At 46.0% G+C, this 19915-nt stretch overlaps 1 protein-coding gene across 8 annotated transcripts in view; it reads left to right on the top strand.

Moving 5' to 3' along the window:
* Cabin1 (calcineurin binding protein 1) overlaps nucleotides 2790-19915 on the top strand; it is a 118248-nt gene continuing 101122 nt past the window's right edge. For 4 of the 8 annotated variants that reach the window (XR_001779405.2, XR_380334.4, XR_001779406.2 and 1 more), the window contains exons 1-8: nucleotides 2790-3122; nucleotides 11647-11778; nucleotides 12243-12335; nucleotides 12783-12896; nucleotides 13636-13770; nucleotides 15531-15711; nucleotides 16974-17103; nucleotides 19172-19321. Coding sequence is in view for 3 of the 8 variants with exons in the window: in NM_172549.3 (NP_766137.2) it covers nucleotides 11776-11778; nucleotides 12243-12335; nucleotides 12783-12896; nucleotides 13636-13770; nucleotides 15531-15711; nucleotides 16974-17103; nucleotides 19172-19321 (806 nt within the window). In the remaining 5 variants the exon portion in view is untranslated. Of the gene's footprint in view, nucleotides 3134-11646; nucleotides 11779-12242; nucleotides 12336-12782; nucleotides 12897-13635; nucleotides 13771-15530; nucleotides 15712-16973; nucleotides 17104-19171; nucleotides 19322-19915 lie in introns of those variants that run through there. The other 4 variants (XR_001779404.2, XM_006513020.4, XM_006513019.4 and 1 more) reach the window with 4 other exon arrangements.

Raw genomic sequence — 19915 nt, 5'->3', positions numbered from 1 at the left:
CTTCTGTCTGCTTTCATACACAACCCAGGATCATCTGACTAGTGGTGGCACCTCCCACAACGGGCTGGGTCTTCCCACACCAATTATTAATCAAGAACACACCCTCTAGACTTTTTATAGACTTTGCCTAGAGAGGAATCTGATGGGCGCACTGTCTCAGCTGAGGTTCCTCTTCCCTGGTGACTCTAGCTTGCTTCAAGCTAACAAAGCAGCTAAGCAGGGCGGAAAGAAAGCTGTGCATCTTCTAAGTTTGAGAGGCTGACTGGAGCTCATTTAGTTTCTGAGACTGATAAGCCAACCTCTTCTCTCTACCAGCGGGTGTTGGAATTCTGAGGACACCTGAGGATGGCACTGACATGGACCTCTCAGCGGGAACTCAGCGGGAATGGAAGACAAACAGTCTTACCATATTGAATCTGTCACCCCTACCACATACACTGATATTACCTGTCGGCTTGCATAGAAAGGTCTCTCACTTCTCAAATGTTCTCCCCACCCCAAGGTAGCTCCGAGCTATCTCTCTGTCAATTCTGTTCTGTTTGAGGCTCTGGCATGATCAATATTTCTTTCACCTTTGAACCCTTACCCTGTAGACCCCGGCATGGGGTCTATTTTTCAAGAACCGAGTGATGGAAACTGGATCCAATAAGCATACTATACTATTCGTGCTATATTTGTGGTTTTGAGAATGGCTCTTTCTAGGTGGCCCTGACTGACCTGAATCTGTTGTGTAAAACAGGCTAGCCTTGAACTTGAAGTGATCCTCCTGCCCCAGCTTCCCGAGTGTGCACAGGCAGAAGTCTCACCACCAAGACTCACTGTTTACACAATTTTAATAATTTTTCTTTCTGTTCCTCTACCCTCTTGCAGTCTATACTTTTTTTTTTTTCTTTTATGTATGTGGGTACACTGTCGCTGTCTTCAGACACACCAGAAGAGGGCATCAGATCCCATTACAGATGGTTGTGAGCCACCATGTGGTTGCTGGGAATTGAACTCAGGACCTCTGGAAGAGCCAGTTGGTGTTCTCCAACCTCCAGTCTATACTTTTCTGAAGTCAAAGTTGGTAATATATTTTTTAACCTCTTGGAATATTAATAAGGTTGTTTTCTTTGTACCAGACTGATTGAATTATGCACCATGATTCTTACTGTTAATGTTTTCTTTTTAAACAAGCCTTGCTCCCCCGCCCCCCGCATTTTGTTGTTGTTGTTTGGTTTTTGTTTTTCTACACAGGGTTTGTGTTACCTTGTGTTACCCTGGGTGTCTTGGAACTCACAGAGATCACCTGGTCACTCTGCCTCTGCTTCCCAAGTGCTAGGATTAAAGGCGTGTGCCACCATGCCCAGCTTTAAATAAGTTTTCAAACTCTTACAATATGGGGGAAAAAAGCCGTAACATTCATTGTTAAAAATTTTATGTGAGCTGGGCAGTGTTGGCACACGCCTTTAATCCCAGCACTTGGGAGGCAGAGGCAGGTGGATTTCTGAGTTCGAGGCTAGCCTGGTCTACAGAGTTCCAGGATAGCCAGGGCTATACAGAGAAACCCTGTCTCAAAAAACCAAAAAAAAAAAAAAAAAAAAATTTTAATGTGTTCTTTCAGAGTTCCTGAGTTCAATTCCCAACATGGTGGCTTGCAACCATCTGTAATGGGATCCGATGCCCTCTTCTGGTGTGTCTGAATACAGATATTGTGTACTTACATTCATAAAGTAAACAAACCTTTTTTTAAAAAAAATTATGTGTATGAGTGTTTTGCTTGCATGTATGGCTGTGTACCACATTGTGCAGTTCCAGAAGAAGCCAGAAGAGGGCGTTGGAGATCGTCTTGAACTCTTGAACTGAAATTACAGCCGGTTGTGAGCTGTGCCAATGCTGGTCTTCAAACCAAGGTCCCCTGGAAGAGAAGCCAGTGCTCTGAACTGCCAAGACGGCTCTGCAGCCCCTTAGTGTTATTTAAATCATTCTTGTGGGATACTTTGCCACCAGGGATTCCAGCAGTGTGGAGCTCCTCCCTAAAGGGTTGCATCAACTCCCAAAATACTAACCTCTCCTTATCAGGTTTTTCTGCTCAAAAACCGGTAAACTTCTCTGACACGTTTCTTAAGCGGGTCTGCTCCCCCGCCCTTTGGTTTTTAAATCATTTGCGTTTCTAAGTCGTTCATGTATCTAATCCCTGCTCTTGGGAGACAGAGGCAGGCTTATCTTTGTGAGTCGGAGAGCCTGTAAATACGGAGTTCCAGACCAGGCAGAAGAGGCGAGGCCTGGGCACCATAACAAGTTCCAGCTCCCTATCTAGTTCTGCTTGCGTGTCGCTTGGGTTTCCAATCATTATCGTCAGAACACCTGCTCCGGGTCTTTGGCAGCAATGCGCTTGTTTTAGTGAATGGGGGGGGGGGGGGTTCTAGTTTGTAAACTCGCGTTCATAAAGCGTGCGTGCAAGTGGTAGTATGTGATGGCCAGTAACCTTAGCAAGCCGGAGTCCGAAGCCGGAGGATAGCCACGAGTTCGAAGCTAGTTTGGGCTGCACTAGTGAGACACTGCTTAAAACAAACCAGACCAAAATAAAACACAATAGCAACAACAAAACCAAAGCAAAATAAAACAAAACTGTTAAGTCCTGCAGGTAGCGGAGCGCAGCAGCAGCAGGCAGCAGCGTTCCCACGCGCGCGAGTCAAAGACACAGCGCACAGCGAACCCGTGGGTCCGCCCAAACAGCCTACTCCGATTGGCTGATAAGGCTGACACTTCAGCCAATGAGAGCGTTCCTTGTTGGTTTGTCGCGCGCAGGAGTCTGGGAGCTCCGGCCGTTGCCCTGGAGACGCCGGTCGAGTTCCGGGGAGCAAGGGCTGTGTGTGTCTGCTAAGTGTGCGCACGGCTCCCGTGAGCGCGAGGAGGTGGAACCACGCGAGAAGACCCGCTCTTCCCCTTCCTCCCGGGCGCGGTGGGCCGAAGCCAGGCTCGAGACCCGAAGGCACGGGCGCGGGTCTTCTGCCCACGCTGGCTTCTTCTCGCTTCCCGCAGCCTCGCCCGGTGGCGCCTAGGGTGGGTCACAGTGACCGCAGCTCGAAGCCATCCCTTTCGGTGCGTCCTTTCGTTCACCTTCACCGCAGCCCAGCGAGGTGAGTGTGATGTGAGTACCATTTCCAGGGGTGGAAACTGAGGCCGAGGGAAGGTTTTAAACGACTTTAAAGTTCCGGTGCGGCTTACCCCGACTGCAGCCATTCTGCTCAACACCCTCCATGGAGGAGGCAGGTAGAACGACTTCACCTGGCGCTGTCAGGTTTCTGCACTTGTGGACTTTGCCGCTTAACTCTTCAAGACGTGACTTCTTATAGGTCATCAGTGTGGCCTATTGAACCTCATCTGGGTAAAGTTCCTTCTATGTGATTGATTAATTTGCTTAGGAATAAAATTTAGAATGATCTCCTTCAGGGGTTGGCACACTCTTGTAGATAGATTTATATTTTATGTTGTAAATTTAATTTAAAAAAAAACAATACTTTTAATGGTAAGTGTTTTAGATTTGGGGTGGCTGTTCAATTGTTTCATTAATAAAGTCAAAGACAATATATGAGACAGTGTGTCACTATAATTTTATTTATAGATACTGAAAGCTGAATGGAAATAATTTTTATGTAATTGTCATGAATCAAGAGGTTGGTTGGTTGGCTGGTTGTTTTCCTCATTAGAAATGTAAAAAAGAAAAAAAAATCCTCCTTTCGGGCTGTATAATAGCAGTGGATGGTGAACCTACAGGCCATGTCTAGACCAGCATGTCACATCATAGAGGAAACAGGCATAGAGAGGGGCATTTATGTTAAGTCAGTCTCTCACACACAGTTCTACCATAACCTCAAGACTGCCAGAAGTCAGGTGTCATAGTTAGGGTTTTACTGCTGTGAACAGACACCATGACCAAGGCAAGTTTTATAAAGGACAACATTTAATTGCGGCTGGCTTACAGGTTCAGAGGTTCAGTCCATTATCATCAAGTCGAGAACATGGCAGCATCCAGGCAGGCATGGTGCAGGAGGAGCTGAGAGCTCTACATCTTCATCTGAAGGCTGCTAACAGAAGACTGACTTCCAGGAAGCTAGGACTAGGGTATAAAATCCCACTCCCACAGTGACACACCTCTAACAAGGCCACACATCCAAATAGTGCCACTCCCTGGGCCAAGCATATGCAAACCATCACACTGTGTGTAATGGTGTGTGTGCCTTTAATCCCAAGCACTGTGGAGGCCGAGACAGGTGGAACAGAGCAAGTTCCAGGATAGTCAGAGCTACACAGGGAGACCCTACCTTGAAAACTCCCTTATCCCTGACAAGAAAAATTGCCAGGCTCCTAGACCCTAGTAGGCCCCTTGGTTGCCTTTCACTAACTGGATGGCAGAGCTGAGGGCCATAAATAGCTTTTCTTTACTATGATCTTAAGCAATGGAAACTTCATAGAGTTTGGAAACAGACCTGCTATGTCAGTGCACGCTTTTAATCTCAGAACGCAGGAGGCAAAGGCATGTGTTTATCTCTCTCAGTCTGGTCTATATAGCAAGTCCAGGCCCAGTCAACTGGCACTACATAGATTCTGTGTTTAAAAGAAGAAGAAGAAAAAAAAGGGTAGGGTGGGGGTTAGAAACTTGAGATTTTTTTTTTTTTTTGGAGACAGGGTTTCTCTGTGTAACTCTGGCTGTCCTGGAACTCACTCTGTAGACCATGCTGGCCTCGAACTCAGAAATCCGCCTGCCTCTGCCTCCTGAGTGCTGGGATTAAAGGCGTGCACCACCATGCCCGGCGAAACTTGAGAATTTAAAATGTGTTATTCTTAGAAAACTGCAACAGTTAGGCTGGGAATTGATAAGTGATTATAGATTAAGCATCCTAGTCTGAAAATCTTAATTTCCCCCAAATCCAAAACTTTTGAGTGCAGAGATGACTGTGGAAATTCTGTACCATGATACTTTGTTCCATGTACAAATTATTAAACATTTTATGTAAAATTATCTTCCGGCTATGTGCATAAAGTATATGATGAAGTAAGTTTTGTGAAACTAGGATGTCCTTGAATTTGAACCATCCTTCAGGTTCCTCATTCTCCTGAATGCTGGGATGACAGGCCTCCAATCCCAGCTTTAAAAAAAAGTGTTTGATTAACTGATAGATTAATCTTGTGTATGAGATGACGGTGGGGCCTGAGTGCCGCAGCACCATTGGAGCTCAGAGGACAGCTTTGTCCATGTGGTTTCCGGGGATCCAATTCCTGTTCCTTTATCATCCTAGCCATCTCGCAGCAGTCAAGGCGTTTGCTGTAAGCATCACTTCTTAAAGGTCACACTGTCTGCCAGCATTGACCCACCGAGGCCCAGGAATCTTTTGGGGAACATGCTGAAGTTGACCCTCAAGCGCAGCACATGCACACTGGAGTGTAACTCTGGACCTGACCTCTCTGTGGCAACATGTGCTGCTTCCTCTCATTTCATCCCTTAAGGCTTTATGTAGCATGTGTTATAGTTTGTGTTTATAACATTGGATAAAGCTTATTCTCTTCTTAGCAGGTTTTTTTTTTTCACTTTGTACTTAGGTAGTCTTACATTTTTATTTTTCTAGATGGTCCTTGATGTCATCTTGTCTGTTATCTCGGTTTTGGGGGGCACTGCATGAGGTTTATGTGGTAACTTCGGGAGAACTGACACCTTGTATCCTACCTGAGGAGAAGAGATGCGTTACACAGGAGTCACACTCTGAGTTGTGTTCTACAATTTTCCCTGTGTACATTGCAGATCTCTTACTAAGGACTTTATCTTGTTGGTCCTGCCAATAGGATTTTCTGCACTATCATATTGTCTATTTATGGTTTGTATGAATCAATTTTTACATTAAATTATCATTATTATCTTTAAATTATTTTAATTTTAAAATTACGTATGTGTGTGGGTATGTGCACATGATGTGGTTGCTCAGGGAGGCCCGAGATGTGCATCAGCTCCTCAGGAGCTGGAGGTAAAGATGGCTGGAGCTACTTGATGTTGGTGCTGGGAACCAAACTATGTTCTCTTCTGGAGCAATCCATGCTCTTTGTTGCTGAGCCAGGTTCCAGCTCTGTACTCATCAGCTAATGGTGTGCTGTGTGTATACTAATGGTGTGCTGTGTGTGTACTAATGGTGTGCTGTGTGTGTACTAATGGTGTGCTGTGTGTGTACTAATGGTGTGCTGTGTGTGTACTAATGGTGTGCTGTGTGTGTACTAATGGTGTGCTGTGTGTGTACTAATGGTGTGCTGTGTGTGTATTAATGGCCTGTGTATGTACTAATGGTGTGCTGCATATGTACTAGTGGTGTGCTGTGTATGTACTAATGGTGTGCTGTGTATGTGTGGAGTGTTTTTTCCATTAATACTGTTTTGGCTTTAGGACCAAGGTATTTATTTCTATTTTTTCATGACAAGATGTTATTCTTCTTTTCCCATTTTTTTTTCAATTTTTTTCTTTTTGGTTGTGTTCATAGCTATTGAATTTGGTCATTTTTCTTTAAAGAAGTAAATTTATTTTAAAACACCTTAATATGTATCTGCTTGTCTGTATGTGCACCATGAGCATACAGTACCTGTAGAGGCCAGAAGAGGGCTTGGATCCCTTAGAACTGGCATACAGGAGGTTGTGAGCCATCTGATATGTGAGCTAAACCTTGGTCCTCGGCCAGGGCAGCCAACACAGCCCGCACTTGTAAATGCTAAGCTGTCTGTTTATGGAAATAACTGTATGATTTAATTTTTATATTTTGTTATGTTTCTTTTATTTTCGATTGACTCACTTTTACCTAGAAGTTTTGTTGTTGTTGTTTTGGTTTTTTTTTTTTGGTTTTTCAAGACAGGGTTTCTCTGTAGTTCTGGCTGTCCTGGAACTCACTCCGTAGACCAGGCTGGCCTTGAACTCAGAAATCCACCTGCTTTTGCCTCCCAAGTGCTGGGATTAAAGGTGTGTGCCACCACACCTGACTTACCTAGAAGGTTTTTGTTAGACAGGGTCTCTATATAGCTCAGGCTATACTTGAACTTAAGAGTCCTCCTGCTTGCTGGCCACTATACCTGCTAGAGTTGGATTTTAAATACATGGCTCTTCCTTCTTGTTGCTGATGGTAGTGAATAATAGACCATGTACACACACATATGTGTTTATATATGCATATGTGTGTGTGTATGGTTTGCATGTGTATACACGTTTGTGTATATATTTCTGTGTATGTTTGTGTTTAGGTCATTGATGAATGTTAGAAGTCATGCTCCACCTTTTAAGACTGATCTCTCACTGAAGGTTGACTTATTAGTAGCTGCACTGGCTGGCCTGAGAGCTCCAGGGTCGTCTTGTCTCTGCTCCTAGTTCTAGGCTTACAGATACATGCTGAGGATCTGAATGCAGGTCCCAGCCCTTAGGCTTTGATCAGGACTCTCTTGGTTGTAATAATGTTTATGGAAAGGTGTGTGTGTGTGTGTGCGCGCATATCTGTATGTATGTATGTATACGTGCCATAGAAAAGATGTGGAGCTTAGAACACAACCTTGGATGTTGGTCCTTGCCCTTCACCCACCTTTTTAAAAATTAAAACAATTATTGTGGCTAGAAAGATGCTTCAGTGGTTAAGAACATTGGCTACTCTTCCAAAAGTCCCAGATTAGATCCCCAGCACTCGAACGTTTCAGCTTACAACTGTCTGTAACTCCAGTCTCAGGGGGTCTGACCCCTTCTTCTAGCCTCTGTAGACCAGAAGCACACATGTAGCACACATACACACATACAGGCAAAACATCCATACACATAATATAAATATGAATGTAAAATATTATTGTGTGTGCATGATGCGTGCTTGTGGAGGTAAGGGTGTACTTTTGGGAATTCCATTTCTGTGGGTTCCAGGGATTTAACTTGGGCTGTAAGGCATGACAATGACAAGTAACTTCACCTGCTTAGCCATTTCTTCATTCCAATTTATTTTATTTGATTTTTCTAAACTTTAATTTTTGTGTGTGTGTTTGTGTGCGTGTGCTTGTGTATGTGTGTGTGGTGTGGTAGTTTGAATAAGTATGGCCCCCATAGACTTCTGTTTGAATGCTTGGCTCATAGGGAGTGTCACTCTTAGGTGTGGCCTTGTTGGAGGAAGTGTGTCACTGTGGGGCAAGCTTTGGGGTCTTGTGTGCTTAAGTTGTGTCCACTAATACAGTCCCTTCTGCTGCATGTGGATCAAAATGAATTTTTTTTCTTTTTTAAGATTTATTTATTTTTTTATATTTAAGTACACTGTAGCTGTTTCAGACATCCCAGAAGAGGGCGCCAGATCTTGTTACAGATGGCTGTGAGCCACCATGTGGTTGCTGGGATTGAACTCAGGACCTTGAAGAACAGTCAGTAACCTTAACTGCTGAGCCATCTTTCCAGCCCCAAAAATGAATTCTTGGCTCCTTCTCCAGCACCTTGTTTGCCTGCCCTTCCATGCTTCTCACAATGATGATAATGGTCTGAAACCTCTGAAAACTGTAAGCCAGCCCCAATTAAATGTTTGCCTTTATAAGAGTTGCCATGACCCGGGCGTGGTGGTGCACGCCTTTAATCCCAGCACTCGGGAGGCAGAGGCAGAGGCAGAGGCAGGTGGATTTCTGAGTTCGAGGCCAGCCTGGTCTACAGAGTGAGTTCCAGGACAGCCAGGACTATACAGAGAAACCCTGTCTCGAAAAACCAAAAATAAATAAATAAATAAATAAAAGATAAAAAAGAGTTGCCATGGTCGAGGTATCTCTTCACGATAATGCAACCCAGACTAAGACAGATGGGTACATACATGCCACAGTACACATGCAGGGGTCAGAGGACAGCTGTGTGGAGGTTGTTTCCTTTTCCATATTTATGTGGGATCTAGGGATTGCCCTGGGGTTGTTAAAGCTTGCACCTTTTCAGGCTGAGTCATCTTTCTCACCCTTTGCTCTGTTTTGAAATGAAGGTCTTTTGCTGCTGTGCTTATTAGGCTGGCTGGCTGTGAGTCCTCAGGTTCTGTCCGTCTTGTTACCGGAGCACTGGGGTCAGACCTGAGGTTTCTGATTTTTAGTTATGCATATGGATATGCGTGCATGTGCAAATGGGTGCAGGTGCCCCTGGAGGCCAGAAGAGGGCGTCAGAGCTTCTGGAGCTAGAGTTACAGGTGGTTGTGAGTTGCCTGACATGGGAACCGAGCTGTGTCCTCTACAGCAGCTGAGTACTCTAGCACCGAACTCTCGGGTCCCAGCCCGGTTCTCTCTCAACACTGTTACAAAATTCAGGGTTAGTTTTGGAGGGTATAAATAGTACTCTAGCCACAGAACTCTCCAGTCACCCCTTCTTTGTTTTGAGCACACTGTGTAAAAAACAGACGTGAAAGTTTGTTGTTGTTTTCATAAAATCTCAAACGTTCGATTTTGCCAATAAACTCTCCAGACAGGTGCTAGGGTGAAAGCCTGCTAGCCCAGAGAGGCAGAGAAAGCACCCAGCCTACCTTCCTCCACAGCTGATGTCCCAAAGAGAGAAACAAGTTCTCCTCCACCCTGGCTCAAAATCTCTCAAACTGAATGTCCCTCCCTTCTACTTCCCGTGTGTCTTTCTCTCTGTCCTCCTGACTTTCTCTCTGGTTTTCCTATATTCACTCCCTGTCATCTGGTTGCTTGCTCTTCCTCTTGATCACTGGTTGACTTTATTTAATCATGTTTACAGAAGTCAGAAAGCTCTTGGATTAAGAGTGTGCTAGGGCTGAGCCACACCATAACTATAAACAGGTTTTTCCAGTGAATAACAGAATCTCAGGGTTTACAGTGTGATCAAATATCCTGCAACAACAAATGTTTTTCTTTTATAATGCCAAAGACAATAATAATAAAATAATGATAATAGCAATAATTTCACAAGTTATGGCAGTTTCAGTGACACCAGTTTGGCAGGTGCTCCCACTTTCCTTGATAACCCTGGCTGAGGTGAACACAGATTGTTTTTTCTCATGCTAGTTACTAATATTAATTTTAGGGTACACATTATGAATTACACAGTGACCCTTTTGCTATGGTGACTGTCTCCATACAGGAGCATGCCTCTGGCAAAGGATCGCTTTCCTTCGCTCCTCTCCAGAGGAGAGAGGCTACAAACGCCTGGAGCAGAGCCCCAGTTCCTGCTTTATGCATGTGACATGTCCAGGTTGTTAGGAAATGACCGTGGTTTTAGCCGTGTGCAACTTGGGCGTTGGCTGCTTCACCTCCCTCTCTCAGCCTACAGGCAGAAAGCCAGGTTTCCAGGAGGTTGCTCCTCCTGTAGGAAGCAGAACCCAAAGTACCCTGAATCCAGGTGAGTGGGAAAAGCATCCAAAGGAGCACGCTCATAGGACGGACACATACATACCCACACACGCACACGCACGCACACACACGCGCGTGCGCGCACTTCATGGTTGCTGTCAAGGGTTAAGAGGCCACAGCAGAGTTTAAGAGGTTTCCTGAGAAGTAAAGAAGTTGATAAAACACAAATAGTCCACCTCTGTGGAAGCTGTTGTGAGTCAGACTGCTGCTGTCCTGGGTTTGAGAGCGAAGCTGCAGAGGGAGTGGGGAAAGGGCAGTACTGGGTCTGGGTGATCAAACGGAAACATGGACAGAAAGTCCAGACAAACAGGAGAGCAGGTTCTCAGTAGCTGGGACACAGATGAACTGAAGCTCCTGGCAAAGTTGGGAGTGGCCTGCCGGGCACACCAGGTGGTCAGGTGATGCGTTGGTAGGGGCTTTGCCAGTGCAGTGCTTGGTAGGTGCCAATCTTTTCCCTTAGTGTGGTGTGTCTGCTATATTCTTGGGCCTAGCTTTCCTGGTAAAACTTTACTATGCCCATGTGCTCCTACAGTCCCTAGGTCACCCCATACATTTATAGGGTGGCAACCTTTCTACTCTGTTATCTGTCTGTTATGTGGGCTGTGCTAGACAGATGTGTGGTTCCCATGTCCACCATGAATAGCCATCCTCCATTCTCAAAGTGGGAGTCAAAGCTGCTTATAAAACGGAGTCTCTGAGGGCCAGGCACAGCTTTAAAAAACCCGTATTTTATACCATGTAGACCAACTTGGAGCAGGGCACTCAGCCCTATGCCAGTGTTCTCCTTACCTGCTGATCTATTGTCTCTATTCCAGATGTGTCACATAACTGGATGCAGACAGTATTGACTGTTTTGCACATGACATCGTTTATTTAGCTTGGTTTTAAAGGTTCCTTCATGTTGCAGCATACATTATTTGTTATGAATGGACATTGTTTCTTTACAGATTTTCCCCATTTTATTTATCAGTTTTTAGCTATTGTGTGACCCCACCTTTAGCTCTTGAATACTGCTGCTGTGTCCATTTATAACCAAGTTTTGGTGTGGACATGTTTTCCTCTGAGTAGATGCATAGGAGTGGAGTTCCGGATCATATGCTAATTCTGTCTGAGATTTTGAGAAAGTGCCAATATGTTTTCCTTAGGGGCTGTTTCATATTTCCAGGAGCAACATAGGAAGTTCTAATTTCTCTACTGTCTTACCGATCCCATCATCATTTATAGTCTTCAAACTGGTTTATTTCCTGTTTTGTTTTTCCCTTCCTTATATTTCTCACACAGGTGGGCCTGAGCACTGTGCCGTTCCGTTCCTGGCTCCTCCTGAACCCTTCTGTCCTGTTTGCTCTGCAGGGGACTGTCGTGTCCCAGGGATGGGAAGTGATCCTCCGTGGTGGTGCTGAATCTCTGAATATGGTAAGACCTGATCCCTGCCTAAGTTGTTGGTGACAGTGTTGTTTGTCACTCTGCTCCTGGGGGCTAGGGGCATTTTTCCTGTGCAGCCTTTCTCCAGGAAGGCTGTTGGTACACCAGTGGGTGAGGATGCTTGTCTGGCTGTTGCTTGTAAGTCTTTAGTCATACTTGTAGGAAAGACACAAAATTGATGTTTTATTGGAATTGTTACTCTAATACCCAGGTCTTCTATGTTGAGTAGAAACTGGGGCTCCCAGCCTCTGTTCCTTTGAGGTGGACAGTATCCAGGATATACTTTCCACTCTTGCTGGGTATTGTCCCATCGACGGATTCACATCCTGGTTTTTTCCTCAGATGATTGTTGGTGGTTCTTCCTCCATAGTTTTTCATAGCCTAGAATAAATATTCTGAAGCATAATTGTATTCATCTGAGCACTGTGCTGCTATTCCTCTGAATTCCTTCCTAGATTCGAATTGCAGCCTTAAATGCCAGCTCCACGATTGAGGATGACCATGAAGGAAGCTTCAAAAGTCACAAAATCCAGACAAAGGAGGCTCAGGTATGCACTCTGAGGTCTGCTTCCGAGGAAGCTCCTGCTGCTCAGCTTAAATGAATCCCTTGTGTCCTCAGAGGAGTTGTAAGGGGGATGGCGCGCTGCAGACGGCCGCCTCTCCACCTCAGGTCGGACTTGTTTCCCTCGGGAGATGGTCATGCTGAAGAACTAACTGAATGCTCTTTGTGTTGTTGCCTTTTACCTACCACCTGCCCTCCCCCTTGTGTGTGCGTGCGTGCGTGTGCACACGGGACTCTACAGTAATGAGGTCTGAGCACTGAGTAGTAGATTTTCTTTGACTGCAGAGGCTGTAGCTGACAGCTTAGCAGTCACTCAGAGCCTCCCTTTGCGTACATTTGGATGTGAAAGGCTCTGTTCTGTGTGCTGGGAAGACGTCTCCACGTGAAAGGCTCTGCTCTGGGTGGTGTGACGTCATCTCCTTCTTGGTTGCAGGAAGCAGAAGCCTTTGCCCTATACCACAAGGCCCTGGATCTACAAAAACATGACAGGTTCGAGGAGTCCGCCAAGGCCTACCACGAGCTTCTGGAGGCTCGCCTGCTGCGGGAGGTGAGGCACTGGGCTGGGGTTTGTTTTGTTTGTTTGAGACAAAGTCTTAACTTTGAAGTCCAGGCTAGCCCGAGACTCAGGGTTCTCCTAGGCTTGGGTTATAGGCATGTAACTCCCTACCCAGTGCCTTTCAGTGTCCATGTCTCTGTTTTACACATGTGGACATATGTGTGTATGTTTGGTTGGTTATAGTTTTTGTTTTTTTCTTGAGACAGGGCTTCACATGGTCCATGCTAGTCTTGAACTGGCTATGGAGCCAAAGCTAGCCTTGAACTGACTTCTTGTCCTTCCCTTACCCCTGCATGCTGAGTGCTGGCTCTCATGAAGCTCTGTACACAGACTGGCCTAAAGCTAGCAGAGTTCTGCTTGCGTCTACCTCCTGAATGCTGTGATTAAAAATACATACTGCCATGGCCAGCCACTTCTTTTGTTTTTAAAACACTTGTCCCGAATAGGGGTTACTGGCTGGGCTGGGTTTTCATGTGCGCATTCAGATATGGCAGCAGTGATAGAGAAGGGCCCCTTGTCTTTCTTGGTCAGCAGTTTCTGCAGAGCGCTTCCTGGTGGTTTGGCCTTTCATTATGTGAAAGAGCTATTGGGTCTGCCTGGACTATCTGTAACACCCTAGTTTCCCAGGTGAGGTGGGACTGGGCTATCTGAAGAAGGAAATCAGCATCCTATTGATCGCTTGCTGCGGCTGTAGGGCCGTGGTGTCACTTTTGCCTCTGTCTTCTCTCAGGCAGTGTCATCCGGAGATGAGAAGGAAGGGCTGAAACACCCTGGACTGATACTGAAATATTCTACATATAAGAACCTGGCCCAGCTGGCGGCCCAGCGAGAGGACCTGGAGACCGCCATGGAATTTTATTTGGAGGTATGGAGTTGGTAGTACTCAAAATTCCTGTGTAGGAAATTGATGAAGAAGGGACATGAAGTGGTCTTGTAGACTGAAGAGACTTTGTAGTGGTGTTGCGCCAGGTTCTTATACCCAAGGCCTTGTGGACAGAAAGGCCTGGAAGGCAGGGTTAGGGACTGAGGCAAGCCTCAGTGCAGAGACTGTATGTGAAGTTTTCTACCATCATGCGGCTTATTTTAATGCATTTGAACATCCAGCTAATGAGAGGGGAAAAAATGGTAACCCTGGGCATGTTGGTACCCGTCTGTAAGCCAAGCAGTGGAGGGCTGAGGCTGGAGACTCACACAGCAGGTAACAAGTTGGTGATGTTTAGGTGTGAAGACCAGAGCCTGACAGCTGTATTTGTTGCACTCTAGTCACAGTGGTACTGGTGATATTTCTGTTGGTATCTCCGTGTGTCTCTCTAATGTACCAGATAGTATGCCAAGAGCTCTCCATGCCATCTTATGCCAGCTTGAAAGAAGGGTGAGTTTATCCTCATTTCAGTGATGAAGACTCAGGCTTAGGTTATTCTGCTAATGAATGTTGGACAGTGATGTGGACTAAGATCTTCTCTGATTCTTCTAGAATCCTGTTAGACTCCTGGATTTTCTTTGAATTCTATTCCTTTTACTTCTTTTGATGTATTTTAAAGATTTATTATGTTTTTCATTGTGTGTATGTGTGAGTATGTGAGTGTGGGTACTTGCCAATGCCTTTGGCTTCAGAGCCTCCCAGAGCTGGAGTTACAGGTGGTTGTGAGCTGGCTGATACAGGTGCTGTGAACCAAACTCACATCCTCTGCAAGAGCAGCAAGTGCTCCTAACCTCTGAGCCGTCTTTTCAGCAGCTCCTTCCACCCCTCCCAGGTATGCAGGTGTGCTCATTAGTTAGTGTTGGGTGCCAGCCTCAGAAGCACATCCATCTATTCTGTTACAGGGTCTCTTACTGGCCTTGAACTCAGCCATTTGGAACTAGTCTAGTTGGCCAGGAGGTCTCAGAGATCCTCCTGTCCCTGCTGTCCCAGCCCTGGGAACAGGCATGCTCAGCATTCTTATGTGGATTTTGAGGATCAAACTTGGGTTATTGTGTTTGTTAGGCAAGCACTTTACCAACGGAACTTTTCCCCAGAATCCTCTTTGGCTTTTTTACTTATTAAATATGTAAGGAGCACGCAGATATTCCCATTAGTACAGTATGTTGAAAAAATGTTCCAAGTTAAATAAGTTAGCTCATGTAACATTTTTAAAACAATAAGTTTTGTGAGGCAGTTGTCATGTATTCCAGGGCTGTGAAGGGAGAATGACCGTGAACTCTAACCCTCCTCCTCCTCTTCCCAACTGACATGGGTCATCAAGCCAGGCTTATTCTGTAACTTGTATTTCTTGAGAAGGATTTCATTATGTAGCCTCCGCTGTCCTGAAACTGACTTTGTAGCCCAGGTTGGTCTTGAACTTAACTGTCCTCCTGCCTCGGCCTCCAGGGTGTTGGGATTACAGGTGTGAGTCATCATGCTGTTTCATGTGACTTTTTAATGTGTCATTGCTCTGCGTCTTAGAAACGTGTGACTGCAGGAAAGTGAGGCAGCTTTATTAGTTATAACTAAGGATACTGCCTTGCTACTCTCCTGGGTATTTTAAGCAGCTGGACCAATGCTGTGTCCCTTTTATTCCCACCTTGTGTGTTTGGTGAAAAATCTAATCAAGTGCATACCTGTACCTCTGCTTACCCTGCTGCTAGGCAGTGATGCTGGATTCCACAGACGTCAACCTTTGGTACAAAATTGGACACGTCGCCCTGAGGCTCATCCGGCTTCCCCTGGCTCGCCATGCTTTTGAGGAAGGGCTTCGGTGTAACCCTGACCACTGGCCCTGCCTGGACAATCTCATCACTGTTTTGTACACCCTCAGTGATTACACAAGTAAGTGGGACAGATGAGAGAGGCTGGTGTGTTAGCAGACATTCTGTCAATCTGGGGGAGGGTGGAGGTGCTCTTAGCTACCTGATTTGCTCTTTCCCAGTCTCCATTTAGCAGGCACTTGTAAGTATAGTAGTGAGATACCAGTAAGAGATGTGGTGCTTGCCAGAGGATTCCTCCCTCCGGTGTCCTTTGTGCGTTGTCCTTTTGGGCTGTTGTCCTTCTGGATTTTTTGAGAAAAAGTTTCCTGCCCTCCAGGCTGGTCTTGAACTCAAAATGCCTGTCACATTGAGTGACTTATGGGAGACATTTATTTCTTACAGCTTTGGAAGCTAAGGTTAAGTCTAAGCCTTAAGATCAGGTGCTGGTAGGTTGGTGCCTGGTCTTGGCCTTTGGGTTTGTCTCCTCCTTGCTGTGTCTTTACTTGGTGGGGATGGGTGGGGTTGGAAACACAGTTCACATGTATGTGATACTAGAGGTGCAGTTAGCTCACCCTGAAGCAAAATTCTTCTCTACCCATGGGCATGTTAAGCCACAGAGTTTATGTGCTCTAAAATATAAAGGTAGATATCTGTAGGATAAATATTTCCTTGTCTATTCCAGAAGTGAGACATAGAAAAGGGAGTGAAAACTTCCAGATAAATCCAGAATTTAAGAAGGCAAATCTCATGCTGGGCGGTGGTGGCACACTCCTTTAATCCCAGCACTTGGGAGGCAGAGGCAGGCGGATTTCTGAGTTCAAGGCCAACTTGGTCTATAGAGTGAGTTCCAGGACAGCCAGGGCTACACAGAGAAACCCTGTCTGGGGGGTGGGGGTGGGGGGACAAAAAGGCAAATCTCATTGTCTGTAGGTTCAGGGGTAATTTGATGCTCTGTCCTCTAGGCTCACTGGGTGACAGTGTCACTGTCATAGCTGAGATGTCCAGATATTTTCAAGGCTGTTTTCTTACCAGTTAATAGGTAACCACTGTGAGTGCTTTAGATATTTTTTTGCAGTACTTATTAAATCTCAAATCTTGCGGTCAAGGCTGTACAGGAAGGTCATACAGTCTGTTTGCTCCTGGCCCTGGTTGTTCTCCTCAGCTGGAGGCCATCTGTTCTGGTCTGTTCTAGATATTATAGTCGCAGCAGTCTTTACTAGCTGTCTCGCCATTACTATTGTGCATTCTTTGATTCCATTTCCTAGTGTTGACTAGCAAGGCTAGAATTTTGAAAGCAGTCTTAGCTCCTAAACCGTTTTTGTTTTTTGTTTTTTTCCTTGCTAGCATGTCTTTACTTCATCTGCAAAGCCCTGGAGAAAGACTGCCGGTACAGCAAAGGCCTGGTCCTCAAGGAGAAGATTTTTGAAGAGCAGCCTTGTCTCCGAAAGGACTCCCTCCGAATGTTTCTCAAGTGGTAAGGCCTGCATCATGTCACTATGTGTGGTTAGTAAGCATCAGGAGCAACTGTCATCCCTTCTCTGTCCTGATCTGTGTGTGATTGGAGTCCCTGAATGCCAGGGCTTCAGTGCCTCACCACCCTCATCAGCGAGCTTATTTTAACCTGTTTGCTTGTGGTTTGATGGGGTTAGGTGATGGGGATTGAACTCAGGGTCACAGCTCCTGCCAAGATTTTTTTTTTTTATGAGTACACTCAAATTCAGTATCCCAAACACACCCTGATCATGTGCCAACCCCTGCTGTGCCTCCAGAGCAAAGCTCCCTTCTACCTGTATCATCCAGAGGCCTCTGCAGCCTGTGCCCTCCCTCTTTCCCTTTACCTCTTGCTTTTCCTTCTCAGGTTCCTTTTGTCAGAGCTGCTTCTGATCCTTGGCACATTCCTCCCTGGCCCTGTCGTGAACATCCTGTGTCTTCAGTTTGTCTCTGACGCAACCTCTTTTGCTGCTGATTTTATGTCTACTTTATGTCTATAAGTTAGTTAGTCATCGTAGGGAGGGGAACCTCAATTGAGAAAACGTCTTCCTAAGGTTAGGCTATAGGTGAGGCTGTGGGGCATTTTCTTCATTAGTGATTGATGGGGGAGGGCTCAGCTCACTGTCGCTGGCGCCACCCCTGGACTGGTCATTCTGAGTTCCATAAGAAAGCAGGCTGCTTGTGAGGCTCTGCCAGTGCCTGACAAATACAGAAGTGGATGCTCACAGTCAGCTATTGGATGGAACACAGGGCCCCCAATGGAGGAGCTAGAGAAAGCACCCAAGGAGCTAATGGGGTCTGCAACCCAATAGGAGGAACAACAATATGAACTAACCAGTACCCCCAGAACTCGTGTTTCAAGCTGCATATGTAGCAGAGGATGGCCTAGTCGGCCATCATTGGGAGGAGAGGCCCTTGGTCTTGAAAAGATTATATGCTCTCCAGTACAGGGGAAGGAAGGCCAGGGCCAGGAAGCTGGAGTGAATGGGTTGGGGAACAGGGCAGGGGAGGGGGGAGGGTATGGGGGACTTTTGGGGTAGCATTTGAAATGTAAATGAAGAAAATATCTAATAAAAAATTGTTTTAAAAAAAAGAAAGAAAGAAAGCAGGCTGAGCAAGCCATGAGGAGCAAGCCAGTAAGCAGCCCTGTACGGCCTCTGCCTCAGCTGCTGCCTCCAGGTTCCTGCCCTGTGTGAGTTCCCTCAGTCATGGACTGTTACCTGGATGTCTAAGTGAAGTAAACTTTTTCTTCCCCATGTTGATTTTCAGCCATGTTTTATCGCAGTGGTAGAAACTTCTCAGATACCTCACCTGCCACGTTCCCACTTCTCTACCTGTTTTGCACAGTTTCTCCTTAACATTGCAATTCTCTGATGGTGCCTCTGCCCCTTCCTGAGCCCTGTGCTCCTCCTCAATCTCTCCAGCCAGAAAACCCTTCTTGTTGGTCAGGTGTTCCCTGGCCCCGGGTGCTCACCTGCTGGGGATTAGTGGCTACTCCTCTGAGCTGCGCTCTCTATAAGCCTAACCCTGTGTTCACTAATATCTGTAATGAACTAATGTTTCGGTTAGATCATTAAGTCTCTTGAGTGGCTGTATGAAGTGGTCCTGCTGGAACCACTGGACTGTCTGGGTACTAAGAGTGAGGGTATTGTCTTATCTTGGGCTGTGAGTGGTCACCTTAGACCTTGAGACCCCCATCTTTCTGTATTTTGAAGATACCATTGATTTTAGTGAACATAATTTGTTTAATGGCTTTGTTGGAACAGGCAATCTTTTCTTTCCTGTGGCTTTTCAGACACAAAGGTGACAACTATTAGTACATAGGAAAACTCTTTGCCCTGTTGTAAACTGTGGAAGGAACAAAGGGCTTCTGTGATTTCCAGTGTATGTAGGTATACAAATGCTGATAACCATCCATCTGTGGTCAGAATCAAGTTGTAATTTATGTTCAGGACATATCAGATTACTGACTAAAGGGTATCACTGTCTATAAAAGCTGAGCACTGGCTCTGACTTTAATACTGAACTTTCCCCATCTTATACACTTTTAGTGACATGTCGATTCACGATGTGTCAGTGAGTGCAGCAGAGACGCAGGCCATTGTAGATGAGGCTCTGGGGCTGCGGAAGAAGAGGCAAGCGTTGATCGTGCGGGAAAAGGAACCAGACCTGAAACTAGTGCAGCCCATCCCTTTCTTCACGTAAGTGTCCGCCGGGTTTCTCTGAAATGTGAGGTAGGCTGGTAAGATACTCCCAGCACAGGAGGGAGAAGCCTTCCTGGGTCTGCCGGGAGGGGTAGGGAGGCACAGTGGCTAGAGAGCTGGAGTCAGTATCTGCTTGTAGGCTCCTAAAGAGAAGCTTAGCTCTTTTAAGCAGGCCCAGTGCGTAAGCTGCTCACCCCGTCACGGGGAAGGCTCCTGCCCTCCTCAGTCTCTGTTGAGAAGGGGAAGGAACATTAACATTGGGCAGACCCCATCCAGCTGGGGACCTGGAACCCTGGAGTTTGTCACAAGTGTGAACTTTCCTGACTGTCCAGTCTGTGCACGTATCAGAACCAATGACATGTTCCTCTGTAAGATGGGTTTCAGCATAGCCTCTGTGAGCTTGGTAATGTATAAGAGGCCCTCTCCTTCCTGGAAGGGAGGGCTGGTATTGGTGCTACACTGGAGTTGGGGTCGTAAGCTTTGACATTTAATTTTTATTTTAAAAATTGTGGCATTATGGAAAATCCCAGAACTAGGGAGGCTGGAGCAGGCGGGTTTCTGGTTTTCAGACCAGATCGTACTGCAGAGTGA

Source organism: Mus musculus, chromosome 10 (genome assembly GCF_000001635.26).
Source record: "Mus musculus strain C57BL/6J chromosome 10, GRCm38.p6 C57BL/6J".
NCBI lineage: Eukaryota > Metazoa > Chordata > Mammalia > Rodentia > Muridae > Mus > Mus musculus.
This window is presented reverse-complemented; position numbering and strand designations above follow the sequence as displayed.